Source organism: Poecilia reticulata, chromosome 16 (assembly GCF_904066995.2).
Source record: "Poecilia reticulata chromosome 16, P_reticulata-male-v2, whole genome shotgun sequence".
NCBI classification, from domain to species: domain Eukaryota; kingdom Metazoa; phylum Chordata; class Actinopteri; order Cyprinodontiformes; family Poeciliidae; genus Poecilia; species Poecilia reticulata.
Genome location: NC_088845.1, coordinates 19,449,786 through 19,468,582, shown reverse-complemented (window position 1 = coordinate 19,468,582; position 18,797 = coordinate 19,449,786). Strand labels below are relative to the sequence as shown.

Genomic DNA, 18,797 nt, shown 5'->3' with positions numbered 1-18,797 from the left:
AATAGTTTGCTTTGTTCAAAAATAAACAGAGGCAGGATTTTAAAATTTAACAGTATTATTAATTTACAACTTCATAGAGAAAAGTTTTTTTTTTCAAAAATCCAATACTTACATTTTCTATTAACAATGCAGGGATAATAGTCCAAAGCCAGAAGACATTTAAATACTGGACTCTGTATTGAATTGGTCTGCTGTCTGTCCTGCGGCCATCCTCAGCGGCTGCTTGTTCAGTTTGCCTTTCAGTGCCTTCTTTTCTATCACTTCCCTACTAGCCATCTCATTTCATGCAGGACTGGGGTTTCCTAAGAGACGGGGGTTCAATGGAGACAATCTGCTGTTCTTCAATTAACATTGAGAGCAACAGAAGGAAAAAACAGGGAGAGGGGCAGACTCAGAGGGAGAGTATAAAGAAAGGTGGGTTATATTAATTTAAGGAGATTCTATGATTTTTGGGATATTTTTCTTGTACTAATTAATTTAATTATTTATAACTTTCAACTTTTCATACTATTATTATTGAGCAACCACAGAATGTAATTTAATATTTCATGAAATTTCTTATATTCCAAATTTTTCTTTTTTTCAAATTTAACAACAATCATTTTCAATTGTAACACAGGTCTTACATTTAATTTTTTATTTGTGATATTATATTGAACCCAGTTGAGATAAATAACATTTAACCGTGATCTACAAAAATTCAAAAAGTGTGACCAGTGGCTTTGCATGGTGAAAAGTACACAAAAGGGTGTGGCGTGGGAATGTCCTCAGGGGTCAGGAGAGACGGTGGAAGGGTCAGAGGTCAGAGGCAGCTGGACAGCACACAAGAGGAGATGTTGGTGAGAAGTGGAGGAGAGGGAGAAGTCCAGGACCGAAAGACTGGACCCAGAGGGACATTAACATTGAACGCATGGGAGGCTCACTGACCACTGAATATTTGGAGAGCGGATAATCTGAAGTTTAATGGTGCATAATAATTGAGAAGTGACAACACTTTCTTTGCATATGCAAAATAACTTATAGCAGGTGTGTTATTGTGCCTTTAGCAGTAAGAAGTCGCTATATAAACCCATTCAACAAATGTACTTCAATATTGCTGTGTATTACTAAATACTGATAATATTCCATTATGCTACTTTGGCAATACCTTTGGAATAGCTTATGAAAAATATTAGAAAATATCAAAACTCCTTGCTGTTATCACAAATGAAATGTTGTTGGCTGGTGATTTAAGCTATCCTTTATTTATTCTTATTTCTTTTCAATTCAAATTTCTGACAAGTTAACCTTAAACTTCTATACTGTATTTTGTTGTGATCTTATGTGATGGACCAATATCAAGTAGTGCAACTGTAAAATGGAAATTGAATTTTGGAAAAGAGAGCTGGAGAAAAAGCACACCACACTTTCCACATTTTTATTTGTAAAGACATTTCACTTTTCCTCCATCTAACAAATATTGTTTGGAACGTCCAACAAAAAATAACCCAACAAGTCTTTGCTGCAACGTGACAAAATATAAGTGAAAAGAAGCATAAATACTTTTGCAAGGAACTACATGTGACCATTTAATCATGACCTACAAATGTAGAGTGGTTACACAGTACAGAGCACAAAGTGTGGAATGTTGTGCATGGTTTTTTACGCCACACCTTCTGTGATCTCTTTGATTGCTTCCGACATGTGCCAGCATTAAATTACAGACAGGTTCCACTGGTATGTTGAGTCACTTAACAAAAAAAGAAATCAAGAAAGCCTGCGATGTTATAAAATACATAAAAAAATAAACATGTACTAACACAAATACAACAATTTATTCATTAGCAATAAAAAAAGTAATATTTTGCAATTGAAACATAAAGGTTGTGAAAAAGGTCACTGATAAAAAAAAAGTGCAAAGTACTTAAAAATATTCTTTTCTTTGTTATCATAGCTCGGAGTAACTTTCTGTGTACTTATGGTGAATCGGTACGCTCTGTTTTCTCTGTAAGCACTCCAGAGGGCCAGTCCCTTGACTTTGATTTCAAGCAGACGCTCCTGACAGCCAGGCCAGGAGGTCAATATGCAGATTTTCACCCCTGAACAAGAGGTGTAGTGCCAATCAGTTTTCTCACATTACTCTTGCTACGTATGTCTGTGAATCTACACACCCATACAACATTTAGCGTGTTCATATTAATTTAGAATTGGACATGAACAATAGCAGAGGATGGTGTATTTCACCCATTCATGCACAGTCATAATACCTTGTTTGTAATTCAGAAATGCTAAGTGTTTGGTGTTTTGCATCTTAAAAACCTTGCAAAAATGCAATTCAGAACCAGCTTCATGACAATTTCATCACTGTCTTCACTGAAAGTGTCACTGGCAATCCACTCTCAGTTACCACAGGTCTGGCAGATGAAATTCAGCTCCTGTGTTTCTGGCAGACCGACCCACTGCTGCCTCCCTGTGGCCTCAATGGCCCCACTCTCGCCACACTGAGTTGCCCTTTCTGGTCCTTCTCCTGGCTGCCAGTTCTGGTAACAGCCTGCAGTCGAGCTGGTCCAGAACCAAAAATTAAAGTTACAAGTGTAGCGTAACCCAAGCCACACGTGAGGGGATGTAGAGCTTCTTGCCTTCTCAGCCACTTTGTCTTGAATGGCTTCACTGGTAATCTGAGCCAGGTCGACATAGTGCTCCCTGCAGAAGCTCAAAGCTGAAATCCATGTCATATTTTTCTGGATTAATATCAGGCCGTCTTCTGGAAAATATAGAATATAGAATCAGATTTTGGCAAAGTAAAATTAAAGGCACATGGGTTTGTGAAGCATACCTGAGTAAAAACTGCTGACAGTCGACATTGGAGTTGGTGATCGGGTTGTTGTTTGGAATGATGTTCCGGTCTGAGCTGTTGGTGTGAAAACACTGGTTGTTGTTACATTCATAGTAGTGTTTTGGGGTGGTTGTTTTTGTGTTTCTTCTGTACTGTTCAGCTGAGAGACTGGAGCATGTGAAACAACCTCTGTGGTGTTAAGAGCAGTTGGTCCAGCTTCTGTTAATGGTGCTGGTGTGGTAAGATTTTGCGGTGGTGCTGTTGATGTCATTGTTGGCATTTCTGTATTTGTGCTATTAAGATTACTGGTTATGGGATGTGAAACAGCCTCAGTACTGTCAGATGTAGTCAATTCAGTGGCAGTTGATGGTGTCGATGTGCTAACATTTTGGAGTGGTGGCGTTAGTGTCATTGTTGGCATTTCTGTGCTTGTGTTGTTGGGCTCAGTAGTTATGGGATGTGAAACAACCTCTGTGGTGTTAAATAGATTTGGTCCTGTGTCAGTTGTTGGTGTTGGGGTAGTAACATTTTGAGACGGTTGTCTTGTTGACATTGTGGGCATATCTGTGCTTGTATTGTTAAACTCAGTGATGGTGGGGTGTGAAACAACCTTGGTGGTGTTAGATGAAATCAGTTCAGTGATTGTTGATAGTCCTTCGGTTATATTGTTTTGCTGCAGTGGTGTTGTTGTCATAGTTGACATTTCAGTACTTGCATTGTTGAGCTAAGGGGTTATGGGATGTGTACCAACCTCCGTGGTGTTAAAAGTAGTTGGTCCAGTGACAGTTCTTGGTGCTGGGTTGGTAGCATTTTCAGGCATTTCTGGCAATGTCATTGTTGCCATTTCTTTAAATTAAGTAAATTCAGTGATCGGGGATGTGAAACAAACTCTATTGCTGTAGATGCAGTCAGTCTAGTGCCAGTTGTTGGTGCTGGCATGGTGTCATTTTGACGCAGGGGTGTTGGTGTCACTGTTGGGATTTCTGTACTTGTATTATCAAGATCAGTGATCGTGGGATGTGAAACAACCTCTGTGTTGTTTCACATCCCAAACAAGTTGACGGTGCAGGGGTGGTAATATTTTGGAGTGGTTGTATTGGTGCCATTGTTGGTATTTTTGTATTTGTATTATTGGATTCTGTGGTGATGGGATGTGAAATAACCTCTGTGATGTTAGATGTAGTAGTAGTTGATGGTATTGGGGTGGTAACATTTTGAGGTGGAGGTGTTGTCATTGTATGTATTGTATATGCAGTCAGTCCAGATAAAGTTGATGGTTCTGTAGTGGTAGTATTTGTAATCTGCTGTTCAGTGGAAACCAAAGTGGAATTAAAAATTGTTGCACCTGCTTGAAGTGAAGCAGTTTCCATATTAGTTGATGCAGGGTATGTAGTTATGCTCTGTGTAGTTTGTAAGCTGTTAGTTGTTGGATTTGTTGCTGTACAGGTATGAATAGATAGATGAATAATGTAGCTTTGTTTTGTTTTGAGGAATATTTAAAAAACTGATCATTCAAACTTTAACAGAATTTGAATAGCAACTTTGCTCAAATAATACAAAAAAAGAGAAAAAACATACCTGTTCCACAAATGACACTTTGTCTGTTATTGCAGTTCTGAGTGGACCACTTTCCATTGTTTCTTAAGTCAGCTGTAACACAATTTCCATTGCTACCATATTTGGGTTCATTGGCAACCCAAAAGCGGAAAGATGAGTTACTGCCACTCGACCACGTCCATGGATCTTTGAAAAGGCCAATCCACAACCTTTCAGTAGTGGATATGTTGCGGATTGCTTTATTTTCCTCTGCTGAGTGTATTGTAACCAGGTCAGATGAAAGGTTCCAGCAATGACTGCGAGCTTCCCTCCACGATTTCTTAACCTCAACAAAGATGTAAGTGCTGACGTCCCCAATACCTGGAAAAAAAAGAAGATATTGATGCTTTGAATGTGTTATACACTCATCACTCATTTCCAAGTGCACCAAGTGAAAACTGGGAACATCATTGTAAAGTTTTATTATTATTTATTATTCCAGTATTTTAACTTCGAAAAAAAGTACAATTTATATATAGGAACAAATTGTTATATGCAAAGCATTTGATAATTATACATTAAAGCTAAAGAGAGCCCATAATGTAGTATTTCCAGACACTTTAATGTAACAGAAGACCAATAAAAAAGATGCTTAGTGCAGTAAGATTATGTTATGGCCCACACAATCAAAGGAAAAACTTTTTACTTGACATCTGTCGAGAATTGTCTGACAACAGCAGATGGCCATTGATGCCTTGCACAAGGAGGTTGGGTGTGAAAAGGTAATTTCTAAAGAAATCTGAAGTGTTCACAGAAAATGTAATAAAAAATTGAGTCAAAGGACAAAGTGTGGTAAAGGATGGTGTGCAAGCAACTGGAATATTGTCAGCCTTAAGTGCATTGTGAAGTAGTCCTCATTCAAGAGTTTGAAGGAGATTTGATGTGGACTAAAGCTGGAGTTAGTGTTTACAGACATGTCCGGGACAAGGACTTCAATTGTCATTACTTATGTTTAGGGACTCCTGAACTCTAGACTTTAAGAATGGTCTTATCTGAACTAAGGAGAAAAAAGGACGCAGTGTTTGAACAATGTTACTCCATTGATCAAAGTTCTCTTTTCAGGTGACTAATATGTTTCTTCATATTTGAAAAATTAAAGCCAAGAATCTGAAAGAAATATGAAGAGGTCTACAATTTAAGTTAAGTCCAGTGTAAAGTCTTCATGCAGTAATGATTTGGGTAACTGTGTCATCTACTAGTGTTGATCTAGAGTTGACTTGATAATGATTTTATCAAGTCCAAAATCATTGCAACCATTGATTAGGAATTATTTGAGCTTGCTTCCCTTTGCTGAAAAAACTATGGAAATACAGAGTTCATTTTCTAGCAAAACATTGGTACACGCTGCCAAAACCTGCTTTAATGACCAAGGATTACTTGACTCACCCGAATTGAATCCCATAGAGAATCAAAGGACTATTGTCAAGAAGAAGAAGTGAGACACCAGACCCAAGCATGCAGATGAGCAGCTATTATAAGACCTGGATTTCTTTAAACTTCCAGCAGAGCCGCAGGATAATTGTCTCCATGTCACATCACAGTGATGAAGTAATTCATGCTAAAGGAACCCTGAACAGGTACTCAGTGAAAATACTGTACAGTATGTCAACATACTTTTCAGAAGCTTTATTGGTCTTATGTTATATACAAATTGTCTGAGAAACTGAATTTTTTTATTTTTTTTACCAACTGTAGTCTATAGACATCAATATCAACAAATAAGTGCTGAAATATGTCACTCTGTGCAAAATGAATCTAATGAATATATGAGGCCATGTCCACTGAGAGACGATTTTATGTGTATCTGCAAACATTTTTTTTTGTCATTTAGGCTGTGTGTCCACACCGATGCAGCAACTTGTGAGACTGGAAACGATCATTTTTGAAAGTTCCGGAATGGATAAATTTCAAAATGTTGGTTCTATGTTTCCATGTGGCAATATGAGACACTTTGTTTGTTTGTTGATGCCTTTGCTCCATCTCTATCCCACATGTGCCTGTCTTTCATAAATAACAGACATGGTGCCTTTTGGTGTGTTTTTTATTGTCTTTGTATGGCAGTGTTTTTGCGCCACCAGCATACCAGTGTCAGTAGAGATGCATTCTGTCATGTGGAGACACATTTTTTTTCCCCAAAACATTTACAAAAATTCACCATGCTCATCTCCATGTGTTCAGAGCCTGATTTTCATTTTTCCATCCATCCTCTTTACACCCTTGTCCCTTAGTGGGGTCGGGAGTGTTGCTGGTGCCTATCTCCAGCTAACGTTCCGGGTGAGAGGTCACCCTGGACAGGTCGCCAGTCTGTCACAGGGCAACACAGAGACACACAGGACACACAACCATGCACACACACACTCACACCTAGGGGCAATTTGGAGAGGCCAATTAACCTGACAGTCATGTTTTTGGACTGTGGGAGGAAACCGGAGTACCCAGAGAAAACCCACAGGGAGAACATGCAAACTCTATGCAGAAAGACCGGGGGCCGGGAATTGAACCCAGAACCTCCTTGCTGCAAGGCAACAGCTCTACCAACTGTTCCACTGTGCAGCCCCGATATTCATTTTTTTAAAATTCAATTAACATATTTAAAATTAATTATTATTATTTGAGATAGACTTTACCATCACCTACCTTGGCAAACAAAGCTCTCCAGAGTTCCACAGTCATTTTCAAGCCACATTCCATTTTGATTCATTACTGCACATGCTTCTTGTTTGTTATTATGTGGTTCTCCAATATCCCAGTTTAAAAAGCTTGTTCCTTGATCAGACCCAGTCCAGTGCCAAATCCACAGGTTTCCAAGCTCCAGTCCTATCCAAATGTTACTACCAGTTGACAAAACTAAACTGAGCATAATATTAACTTCTGCTAAATTGTAAACAGTGGCTACATCAGTATTCATGTTTCTACAGTAACGCCTTGCATCGTCATACTTCATCTTCTCAGGCGTTAGCTGAAAGCCTGAAGATTCCAGCGGAGACATAAAAATCACTGTGAAGAGTTAAACAATAACTTTTAAACCGAGTAACAATCATAAAAATTGTATAATTAGTACATTTGCATTGTTGTGATTAAAAATAAGAGTTTCATCAACATGACTACTTCTTCAATATTAATATCTTAAAGAACCAGATAGCAAACTACCAGGTTGCTTTCCTGGTAGTTTGTTGCTACCAGGAAAGCAACAAACAATACACGTTTTGTACTTACCTGAGGTAATAATTAAAAACATAGTTGAAGTCCTTCTAGTTATTAGCCATATTTCAGTCATGATGAAGGTTCACTTGGGTAAAAAAGATTAAGTAAACAATGTCGGAATATAACCATTTGCTGCTCCTATCAAAGGGTTCTGGCATTCAGCTTTAAGCAGCAAAGTGTCGATAGTAAGAATGCCACCTGGTATGTAAGAAGATTCTTTCCCAGGAACTACTTGAAGCAAAAGCAGTTTGTCAAGTTCCTACATTCTCTTATGCATACGGTGGTATGTGGTTTGTTGAGATGAAACAACTCCTTCTTCTGGCATGATGCATTATAAACTAAAATGAACATATTAACAGATAAGAAAAACAGAAAATATTTTTAAACCAACATGTCACATTTGGGACTATTTTGTAATTACAAGCTTCTGTTTACATTTTAAAAAGTAAAGTGCTGGTATGTTTTAACAGGAAATTGCATGGAAATTCGAACCCCAAATTAGATAATTTGGACGTGGAAGACTTCTGTAAACAAAATAAGTGGTGTAAAAACACGTTGTGCAATATATTCATTCTCTCAAGGAGGAGGGAAAAAAAAGACATTACAGCTACTATGAAGGTGTGGCCGTTATAAAACATTGCTTAGATTGACTACAGACTGAACAGTGAGCCATAAACCGAATGACTAAAAGCAACACATTGTTTCTATTTGAACAGCTTTTTAACAATCCACCATACCAAAACCACAGCACTCAAATACTTCCTTTTATCCGGCAATGAAACTTTTATCTCAGTCTGGTGCTGTACCATTTAAATACACTTGATGTTAACTGTTACTGGAAAACTATTTACTCAATAGCGCAACAAAATATGTAAAAGGGAATTTGCATTTTGTTTCAACTCATTATGAAATAAATAATAAATACTGAAGTATGATAAAAAAGCTAAACATCATAGGTGTCATATGACAGCGCTGTTATGGGTGGTCCCATGAGACATTTTGGCTCTGGTGGATGATGGCTCAGAGCCAACATGGCCTGTAAACAACAACAGCAGCGTCAAAGTAAAGTTAACTGAATGTGATTGTCGGCGTGTAGTCTAGTTTAAATTAGAAGAGATAACGCGTGGTGTTTTTTCAACAATGCTTCGAAAGTGTATATGGTATGTAACTCCAAACACAAAACAATCATAGACTAGATTTGCCACCACACTTTCTTGGAGCTGTACGTGCTCTTGGCTAACTCTCTTAGCCGCGTTAGCCAAGTTAGCATGGTAACATGCTAGTCTTATCTACCTAAAGATAATTCCTTGAGTTGGGTTTATTTGGGTTCGTAGTTTGGGGTAAAGCGAAGTGTTGTTTGTATTTGAACTGAGGTGTTTTAACTTTGTCTAATTGCTTTCTGAAAATATTAAAAGCTAACTTTCTGACGTCGGTAAGCAAAGCTAATGCTAGCTAAAGATGTCTGGTTGCGATGCTTGTTACGCGTTAAGGTTTTGCAGCCAAATATCCCTTAATAAAATCAACGAAGATTGTATATTTGTTGGCTTATAAAGTATACAATCTTAATGTTTGGGAAAAAAATGCACTGGAGCTTATTTTTTACTTGCATCATTTTCAGTTTTGTGACGTATTTCATCGGGCAGCGGTAATGCGCTTGTATAGCATTTAGCAAATGTGAAATTCTGTTGATAAATAAAACGAACATCTATTTAGCACACGTGCTTAAAGATCCAATGCCACATCCTTCATTATTAGTCATCGTACCATATAACGTGTTTTGATTTAGCTGTAGTTTTAGGACTTGTGGATACGCGACATCTCATAATATATTGATCTATTACTGTACTACTTGTGCGGTAAAATAATACTGTACGTCAAAACAAACGATGGCATTTGAAAGGACGATAAAGTAACTATTTTAAGTGCTAATATCATGTATGAATATTGAAAATTAAGGCATTTGTAGCATTTCAAAAGCAGATACTCCGTGGTAATTTACACGAAAAACTGAAAATGTCTTATCCAAAATCTAAAAAAAACAACAACGCGGTTTTAATAATTTACCGAAATTTTGGTATCGTTAATTTACATATGCATAAAATCACTTTTGTTTCTAATATAATTTTCTCATTAAAATACCAGTTATTAGGCGTATACACATACAAAATAATAATTCAGCTCCTTTTTTTAATAGTAAGTGAAACACGTTTTCAAGAGAAAGGCACAACCAGTAGTATAAATACAAATCAAACGATTACATCAAAAACAGCACTTGCAGTGACTTTAATCTATGTAATCTTTATACCTATGCTTGTTGTTTTGAAATTATTGTACTCTCTCTGTTGTTTTCCATCAGTTTGCAGCATCATTAATAAAAAACAAAAACAAAAAAAAAAACATAAATGTTTTAGATAACTGCTACCTGTTGTCTCTGCTTTGCTAACGGCATCTTCTTGTGTCAACCTCAGATTGACATCCTGAAGACGGAACATCATTCTCTTCAGCGGGTAGCTTGTGAGCCATGTCCGCACCTCAACCTAACAGCTCAGCCTCCAACAGCCCAACCAACTTCATAGGTTCTCCTTTTTCAGTGATAAGTCCTTCTCTCAGCTCCCCAGTGGTATCTCCCTCTCTGGGATTTGGACCCATCAGCAGCAGTCAGGTATCTGTCAGGAAGCTGTATGAGTAATTGTACTCATCCATTTGGGTCTGAAAATGATTGAATTGCAAGAAGTCTTTCAATTGTTTTAGAGCGCCTCGGATTAGCTTTACCGTTTCTTAAAAACTTGTGTTGCCTTTTCACCACCATTTCCATTTTTCACTTGTACACTAAACAATTTTGCTGTCGCTGGACTTAACCAACCTACATCAGTTTATTTCTCTTGGTGGTTAAGTATTTTGTTGAATTGTGGAAATAGATTATCACAGAAAAATAATAATATATTGTTTTATTTACATCTTGTTTTGTGCATATTCTAAATTGCACCACAGATTTTGTTGGTTGGACTTATGATCACAGTCTGTGCCAGTTGACTCTTATAAAATGTAGGAGATTACGATCCATATCACATCAAACTAACTATAAGCAGCCTCCAGTCAGTAGGTAATATTTTTGGCTTGTGAAACCAAATTCAGGAATTTAGAGGAAGAAACTATTGCAAAATATGTAAAAAATTGGCATAAAATGTTCTATTTTAAATAGCTCCTTACAGCATCCAAAAGAGTAGGGAGCAAACTAGGGATGCACTGAGCCACCTTTATCATTTCTAATACAGATACACGAGGTTTAGTATCGGCCAATACCGATATGACACAGAAAAACATAGCTGAATTAACTTAAAATGTTTTTGTTTTAAAACACAAACATATTTATAATTCAAATTCAAAATTCTACATAAATATATTCAATTATTTGATCATTTATTTGATACCTCACCAGCACAGCACATTTAAATACACAAGTAACTTCACAAGCTTGGTAAAACATATAAAAACAACACAACTTCCTTTTGTTCAGTCAACGCAATTAGGAGTATAACAGTCAATGTAAAATAGATAATAAAGAAACTGAAATTGACACAAACAATAGGGTAAAGTACGTTGGCTAAACATGTAAAAAAATAAACTGCATTGAACCTTCTTTCAAATGGTTCAGCAAGTGCAATTAGTAATTCTAAATATAATGTTAAATAAATAAATGAAGCATTAGGATTAGACGGAGTAGATCTGCCCTTATGGATTGAGAACATTGTCATTGATTGCCGATCTAGAATTTTTGTCAATATCAAGGCCCATTAATGAGTACTAGTGTTTATTCAGAGTGTGATGCATTGTTGGAATGTTTTTTTTTTTTTTAGTGTAACTTGGCTTTTAACCAATAGAATTATTGTATGTCTAGATTTCGTCTTCAGCACCAATATCAGGGATGCATTCAGTCAGCAGCTCAGAAGATATTAAGCCTCCATTTGGCCTGAGGCCCATGCAAGCTCACAGCCCGGGAATAATGATGTCTCAGAAACGACTGTGTGTGATCTGTGGCGACCGCTCTTCTGGTGAGTGGACTGTTGAAAGGCAGCACTGGTTTTCTGTTTATTACTGATTAAAATGATCTAAAATGTTCCTAAATCTCTTGCCTTCCCTCCCTCGTTTTGTTTGATCGTCTTAAGTTTCCACTCACCTGTTTAATCTTCAGGCAAACACTACGGCGTGTACAGCTGTGAGGGGTGCAAAGGTTTCTTTAAACGAACTGTGCGCAAAGACCTGAGCTACACCTGCAGGGATAACAAGGAGTGCCTGGTGGACAAACGCCAGCGCAACCGCTGCCAGTACTGCCGCTACCAGAAGTGCCTGGCCATGGGTATGAAGAGAGAAGGTACGCAAGGAGAAGTGTCAAATATAACATCCACTAGTTGTTTGTTTTTTTTGTAGTGTGATGAACTATGGCTGTTGTTAGAGTTATTCAAATAGTCAAAGTAGTTTTGGATTGGCATCATACTTTTAGAGAGAGTGGATGTTGGCTTGGACAGGGATAGATTTATTGGGCCTGGGGTAAAAAAAACAAACATAAAAAACTAACGCCTCTTTGTCTCTTCCCTCCACTTTCTCCAATTCTACCCTTTCCCCGTCTGTCAATAGCGGTAAATCCTATAAAGTGGAAAAACAAGGATGGAAAAGATGAGGGATGGATGAGTATGTTGTCTAAATTTCAGAGATTCTGTATCTTAAATCTACCTCAACATTTATCACAGAAGAAAATGCTAAGCAGTGATAGGCTCATGTGTGACTTTGTGCTATAGTGTGGAAACGAGTGACAGCTAGTGCACTTGGCTGCTCAGTGATGATGGACCGCTCTGTTAGGCAGCTTACAGCCGTATGCTCGTTTTGTGAAAATGAATGAAAATCCCATCTGTGTTGACAAAGTGAAGAATATGGTTGTTCATATTGTTGGTATGCTACTAGAATCCCAAAGCATGTCTTTTAAGCCTTGCATGCATGTACAAGCCCATCTTAATTAGATAATTAGATTGCATATTTAGGCACAAAGGATTCTGTTTGCTCTGATCAGTGACACTCGATTACCTTCAAGTGCCACTTTTTGTTACTTCTCATTCTCGTAGTAATATCGAGATGATTTCTCACAGGATCTGAGTGAAGAGAAGCCTGAATGTTAGCACTTTTGGTAACTAATGAAAAGTCCTGTTGCTTAAGCTACTTATTAATCACTCTTCTTTGGATTTGTCATTATAATTGTCTGCCTTAAGGTTTCCAACAAACAAAATGCAACTATCTAGGCGACATTTACACAGGAAATTAAAGCAGAAATTTATAGCCTCTAATGAAATATTGTGCACTCAAAATAGTAAAGAAAATTATTCATACTGATTTCATTAATGACTAATTTAGCATATTAGTTATACTAAAAAATAGCTGTAACATTTATTTATTGTTCTTTTGATTTACATAGACTTGCGAATCAATTTAGAATACATTTAAATGTAAGTCTTAAGTTTCTGTTCTAGTGATTGTTGTGCTAGTTATAACTGAGAAGCCAGTACACAGCAATAATAGGAAGGAAGGAGTCCTGTCACAGACAGATCTAGGATAAACATAATTGATCTGTCCCCCCAAACGTTTTATAGTGTTACATTTCTGAATCTCTAAATAGAAAATTTCCCCAAGAACTTTAGGCACAAAGTAGTTGAACTTCTGTATCTCCCTTCTGCATCAGGCTTAAGTTTATCAACCATTCTGTGATTTCCTTTGAGTAATCCAATATTAAACTAAAGTCACTCCCAGTAGATAACTTCACAATTAGACAAGAGCCTCTTATTGCGTTGGAAAACAACTGGCCTTGAAAATCCTGTTTCATTTGGTAATAAATTATTTCGCCGTCATCTTCTGATCATGGGAAGGATTCAAGCTGTTCTCTGTGGGTGGATTATAACTACTCCACACCCACAAGATTGTCTTCATTTTAGGTCTACATATTTTTGTTGACCTAATTAAGTGTCTGGCATCACTGTCGCACTGCATGACTCAGCATGAGCAAAAGCCTTTTTCTTTCATGACTAACAAGAATTTGTGGCGTGCCTGTGGAGAACTTTTGTTCTGTTCTGATTAGGTTCCTGCTTCTGGTGTTATTACTAGTGAATTATATCGGGCAGAACACCAGGCACAAAGAAATGTCGAGGACATTTGGGTTCTGACCGACCACCCCGGTGCTAAATCCATCCATCTGTCCATGTCCCTAAAATCCATTTTATTCTGTTCCGGGTTGCAGTTTGTTCCAGCTGTCAACAGGCAAGCGGCAGGTTACACTGCAACAAATCAGCAGTGGATCTTGCAGCGTAATTACATTTATTTTATATTCATGGGAAATATCTTACTAACTTTGGTGAATTCGTGGAGTGTGGCTTGCAGCTGTGAGCTGTTTGATAATTGGATACGTTTTGTAACAAGGTCTCCCCCTAGTGGCAGACTTTGATATAGAAATGCAGGAAACTCCAAAGGGTTTACTGTTGCGTTGAGAGGTTGCAAGCTGATCTTTTTTTTTTTTATTGTGACAAATCTCGGTAGCTGGATGCTGTTGATCAAAAAGAAAGAGGGAGGGAAAGAGGAGACAAACATTAAATATTAATGCAGATAATCACAAAATCTCTGCAGGGCTTTACATTGAATTATCTCAATTTTAGTTTTTCAAAGGGTTAAGTTGTCCAGATTTTGTAAGCCAAATTTTTTTAAGTTTATAATTCATCTTGAGACTTGCTTACATTTAGCCGTTTCTTGCAAACTCACAACAGAATAGTTCTCAAAACTGTCTTGGTGTACATTTACGGAGTTGAAATCAAAATGTTCTTGTTAGCTTTTTCCACTGCATTCTCTGTTATGGCAGAGTGCGACTTGAACAGGAACAGATTTAAAAACTAGAGATTTTAGCAGTTGGCTAAACTTTGTCATCATTTCATGTTAAGAAAAGGCATTGAAATAAGATAAACTGTGTAAAAGCAATTAACTTGCATCCCAGAGATAACACCAATGTAAAATTTAAAAAAAGTTGTAATAGCCTAACTTAATGTTTCAAAGTTAATATTAAACCTTGTTAATCTTTAATTTGAAAGAAACAAAAATATGTATCTTTTTAGAAAGGAAGAACTTCTAAAATTATAAAACCATTCATGCAAATATGAGCTTTCATGTTGGATTGAAAGCCAATGAATCCAAAAATCTCCCTGTGTACATTCTGGAAGTGTTTCTTTGTGTTTGTCTGCTGCAGCGGTTCAGGAGGAGCGTCAGAGGAACAGAGAGCGCGAGGGAGAGCTGGAGTTCAGCTCCGGAGTGAACGACGAGATGCCTGTGGAGAAGATCTTGGAGGCGGAGATGGCCGTGGATATGCGGGTGGACCTTCACTCCGACAGAGGGTCTGCAGGAAACTCTGTGAGTTGTTGGAACACTGCAATCAATCCATTTCAGGGATCCCCCCCCGCCCCGTATTTTTCTAAAAGATAAAACAAAATCGGCTTTATTTGTTTTGCAAGTAACCAGAAAGTAATTGTGATGTGTTTTGTAGCCCCATGATGCCGTTTCCAACATCTGCCAGACTGCTGACAAGCAGCTGTTTGCTTTGGTGGAGTGGGCAAAGAGAATCCCTCATTTCTCCGAGCTGCCCCTTGATGATCAGGTCATCCTCCTGCGTGCAGGTACGGATATCGACCATCAGCTTCAAATTAAAGTCGACACATTCAGATTCTGTTTGGAGAAAAAGGTAAATTGCTGCTATAGAGAAACAAAGTAGCTCTGTGGCAGATTGCCAGGGTCAGTTGTTGAAGTCTTGACTCATGCTGTGGGAGAGATTAATTCATGAAATGGGAGGGGAAAAAAATACTAAATATGTGAGGAACAGTGTAAATATCTTAAATAGTAAAGGATTGGTACAATGCTTTTATAAAATTCTTTGTAGCAAATATATGCAGCGTTCAACACATTGTAGACCGAAAGCTTAAATGAAACAGCAATAGACAGAGTGGTTTCAACCTTAGAGTGGAGGGAATCACTATAACCCAGCAGTTTTCCTTCAGGCATGTGTTACCTCTGAACAGAGTTGTACATAAATAAACAGGACAATATTTATCTGCACCGCTGCTTGTGTTTTATTAGGATGGAATGAGCTCCTGATAGCCTCGTTCTCCCATCGCTCCATCCCTCTGAAGGATGGCGCTCTGCTGGCGTCCGAGCTGCAGCGTGACAGCGCACACATGGCCGGAGTTGGTGCTATTTTTGATAGGTACATTCACATGGACAAGACGTTTCCAGAATGCTTAACAAAATAAATTACAACTAACATAATTAGCTGTCATGTGGCTAAACTCATACGGATTCACTATTATAGATGGACGCATGTCTGTCTTTTGAAAATATTTTTCTCATGCAGTCTTCCACAGTCTCTGTGTAAATTACTTGTTGAAACATATTGACTGTTGATGTTGCAACAGAAACATGTTGTGTGTTTGTTGATGTAGTTCCACGTGGTGACACTTTTTAGCCAGACAGTTTGTTTAATGTTTTACTTATGTGTTTGTTTTTTTCTTTTTCTAATGGATCTGAACTTTCCAGGGAGAGTGTGCAGAGTGCAGAAGTTGGTGCCATATTTGACAGGTACTTGTACAGTTCTTCAGTGTTGTTACTTTTGAGTTCATAATTTGTGTGTACGTGTTTAATAATTTTACACATTTTCTCATGCTGCAGGGTTCTGACTGAGCTTGTTAACAAAATGAGAGATATGCAAATGGACAAAACAGAGCTGGGCTGTCTCCGGGCTATTGTCCTGTTTAACCCAGGTAATTTGAGAACGCACGAGCATAACAATGGTTTATATAGATGCACTAATTGAAGCGTTGCAGTCGTTTTACGATCTCAAGTCTTTTTAAAGGTTTGTTCTGCTGGTAGTAATTTCAGAGGTCTTTGTAAAAAAAAAGATCAATATCGATCAAGTTGAAAATGACCAGATTCTTGTCATAAGCAGATCTCTTTGAGCCTCTCAAATTGATTTTTTTTCTCTTCATAGCTGAAAATGCATCATGTAATAATTGTGCTTATTAATGTTGTTCCGCTAGATGCTAAAGGGCTCTCCAGCACAAGTGAGGTGGAGCTCCTTAGAGAAAAAGTCTATGCATCACTGGAAGCTTACTGCAAGCAGAAGTATCCAGAGCAGCAGGGAAGGTAAAAAGTCCAGTGTTGTGATGTGTTGACTGGTGCATTATTTATGTCTCTGAGGGGAAAAAACCCCAAATGAAAACGATTTCTCCCTGCAGGTTTGCTAAGCTCCTCCTTCGACTTCCAGCGCTGAGGTCCATTGGCTTGAAGTGCTTGGAGCATCTTTTTTTCTTCAAACTGATCGGGGACACGCCTATCGACACCTTCCTCATGGAAATGCTTGAAGCTCCCCATCAGTTGTCTTAGACAGGAGCCGCGTACTGTGGATTTTAGAAAGCTGGAGTCTGGGGAGGCGGGCGTGGGACTGGAGTGGCACTTTAAGTTCTTTTTAAGATTTGTCAGTTTGTCTCACTGCTGTCTGCGTTACACATTAGTGCAGCACAGATTTGCTCTTTAGACCAAACCCAAGGCTTGGCATGACCTTCAAGCTGGTGCTATGTGTTGTCATAACGTCATGAGTAAAAAAAAAAACAAAAAAACTATGGTAAACACATGAATATTTTTAAGAAAAATATTTACATATTTCTCTCAGAGTGGCTATAATTTGGGTACTCATTTTTATAAGACTTTTTAAACACCTGAACTCATCTCTAATGCCTTTCTTTTTAATTCAAGAAGGATGCATCCTGAATAACGCTTTGTGAAACATTTTTTTTTTTTTTATTTAAATCAAATCTAATAAAGCATCATGGTGTCCACAAGCTCCGAATTGACAGAATCTGAACCCTGAGATTGACACCAGGTTGAAATGATCCCAGATTTAAGTTTGCGTCTCGTATATACATTGCTAAATGTTTACATATTTTCCCTTTAAAGCACTGGTGTCAAACTCCAGTCCTGGAGGGCCCACTGCCCTGCCACGTTTAGATGTGCCTCAGCTGCACCACACCTGAATAGAATAATTAGGTCATTAGCAAGGCTCTGGAGCACTTATCTTCACAAGGAGGAGGTAATTAAGCCATTTCATCCCAGTGTGTTGTACCTGTTGCACATCTAAAATCTGCAGGACAGCGACCCTTGAGCTTGACATCCCTGCTTTAAAGCAATTCAAATCTATTCCCTATTGTATTTTATGAGGGGAATAAACTGCATATTTGGGATTTGTGCTACTTTTAAAACAAACTTTAAACAGACCGCCCTGGCCTTCCCGGCATTCGGGGTTGGTTCGTTTGTTTGTTGTCGTGGTGCTACTTCAGAGATGATTTGGACATTACTGGTGAAGTTCCACACCAAACCATAACCTAAGAAAATATGCAAAACTAGAAATTCCTTTTGTCGATCTTTGTTTTTAAAATGTAGCAATATAAGACGCCTGCATCAGCCTGTCAGTTATTCAATGTTTTGCAGAGATAAAAATGTCCAGTGGAAAGGGAATACTCCATGATGTAATTTATCTATACAATTATGAGGTACTGTGCTAAACAAAAGGGTCAGGGAAAATGCACATAAAAAAAAATTAGAATAATTGCTAAATTCAAAGTATAATGTTATTATGCACCCTTGTTTTTAGATGGAATAAAGCAAAATGTGTTTTGGGTTGCACTGGATTTGCTGAGACTGATCAGCTTTGTTTTGTGCTGTTTGTGATGCTTGGTTTTCTTCCCTCCTCCCCATCTTTCCCTTCATCTATTTGTAGGTAGCTTACTTTTTCTTCATACAGTTTCTGCTGTTTAATAATGAAAAAAAAAAGAGCAAAAAAAAGCAAACCATAATCAAGTTGAAACCCAGAAGACCTTGATGTACAGATGATGTAAACAAGACCAAATGAGGTCTGTGTGGAAAATGCTGTACAGGAAAACACTACATGAGCAATATCAGCAGCCTGTCATCCACTTCTGCGCTCTTGAACTTTTAAGTAACTTGAAGCATGGGTTTTGTGGACTAAAAGAATAAAGAAGATTAAGTTTTTCTTGCATTTTCATCATAAGTGTCACATGTGATTTTTATTTTCTGCTTAAATCCAGTACAACTG

At 37.9% G+C, this 18,797-nt stretch overlaps 2 protein-coding genes across 5 annotated transcripts; one reads left to right on the top strand and one right to left on the bottom strand.

Moving 5' to 3' along the window:
- Positions 1-1,403: 1,403 nt before the first annotated feature.
- On the bottom strand, positions 1,404-7,968 carry LOC103478547 (putative C-type lectin domain family 20 member A). Of its 3 annotated transcripts, none has more exons than XM_008432459.3 (5): positions 7,628-7,968; positions 7,049-7,408; positions 4,394-4,732; positions 2,816-2,890; positions 1,404-2,740 (listed from the first exon to the last, which is right to left on the bottom strand). In XM_008432459.3, exons 1-5 carry the CDS (start codon positions 7,686-7,688, stop codon positions 2,379-2,381), a joined length of 1,197 nt encoding a protein of 398 aa, XP_008430681.2. In that variant the 5' UTR covers positions 7,689-7,968; the 3' UTR covers positions 1,404-2,378. The 3 variants fall into 3 exon arrangements, with proteins under 3 accessions (XP_008430681.2, XP_008430679.2, XP_081453763.1); XM_008432457.3 differs by having other exon boundaries at positions 1,404-2,743; positions 7,628-7,957; XM_081597637.1 differs by lacking the exon at positions 7,049-7,408 and having other exon boundaries at positions 1,404-2,743; positions 7,628-7,956.
- A 643-nt stretch (positions 7,969-8,611) lies between these two features.
- LOC103478548 (retinoic acid receptor RXR-beta-A-like) lies at positions 8,612-18,746 on the top strand. 2 transcript variants are annotated; one of them, XM_008432460.3, is made up of 12 exons: positions 8,612-8,775; positions 10,084-10,277; positions 11,514-11,667; positions 11,808-11,987; positions 12,251-12,304; positions 14,889-15,049; positions 15,183-15,312; positions 15,770-15,896; positions 16,226-16,267; positions 16,358-16,449; positions 16,726-16,831; positions 16,924-18,746. In XM_008432460.3, exons 2-12 carry the CDS (start codon positions 10,137-10,139, stop codon positions 17,069-17,071), a joined length of 1,335 nt encoding a protein of 444 aa, XP_008430682.1. In that variant the 5' UTR covers positions 8,612-8,775; positions 10,084-10,136; the 3' UTR covers positions 17,072-18,746. The 2 variants fall into 2 exon arrangements, with proteins under 2 accessions (XP_008430682.1, XP_008430683.1); XM_008432461.3 differs by lacking the exon at positions 12,251-12,304 and having other exon boundaries at positions 8,613-8,775.
- Positions 18,747-18,797: the final 51 nt, after the last annotated feature.

What these genes read in the sequence shown, in the direction of transcription:
- LOC103478547 (XM_008432457.3), bottom strand. Translation starts at nt 7,688, where the DNA reads ATGACTGAAATATGGCTAATAACTAGAAGGACTTCAACTATGTTTTTA. An exon ending in GGAGAGCTTTGTTTGCCAAG is followed by an intron (nt 4,733 to 7,048) that starts GTAGGTGATGGT and finishes TTTTTTTTCCAG; the next exon opens with GTATTGGGGACGTCAGCACT. An exon ending in AAGTGTCATTTGTGGAACAG is followed by an intron (nt 2,891 to 4,393) that starts GTATGTTTTTTC and finishes TCACACCAACAG; the next exon opens with CTCAGACCGGAACATCATTC.
- LOC103478548 (XM_008432460.3), top strand. Translation starts at nt 10,137, where the DNA reads ATGTCCGCACCTCAACCTAACAGCTCAGCCTCCAACAGCCCAACCAAC. An exon ending in CATGGGTATGAAGAGAGAAG is followed by an intron (nt 11,988 to 12,250) that starts GTACGCAAGGAG and finishes GTCTGTCAATAG; the next exon opens with CGGTAAATCCTATAAAGTGG. An exon ending in TATCCAGAGCAGCAGGGAAG is followed by an intron (nt 16,832 to 16,923) that starts GTAAAAAGTCCA and finishes TTCTCCCTGCAG; the next exon opens with GTTTGCTAAGCTCCTCCTTC.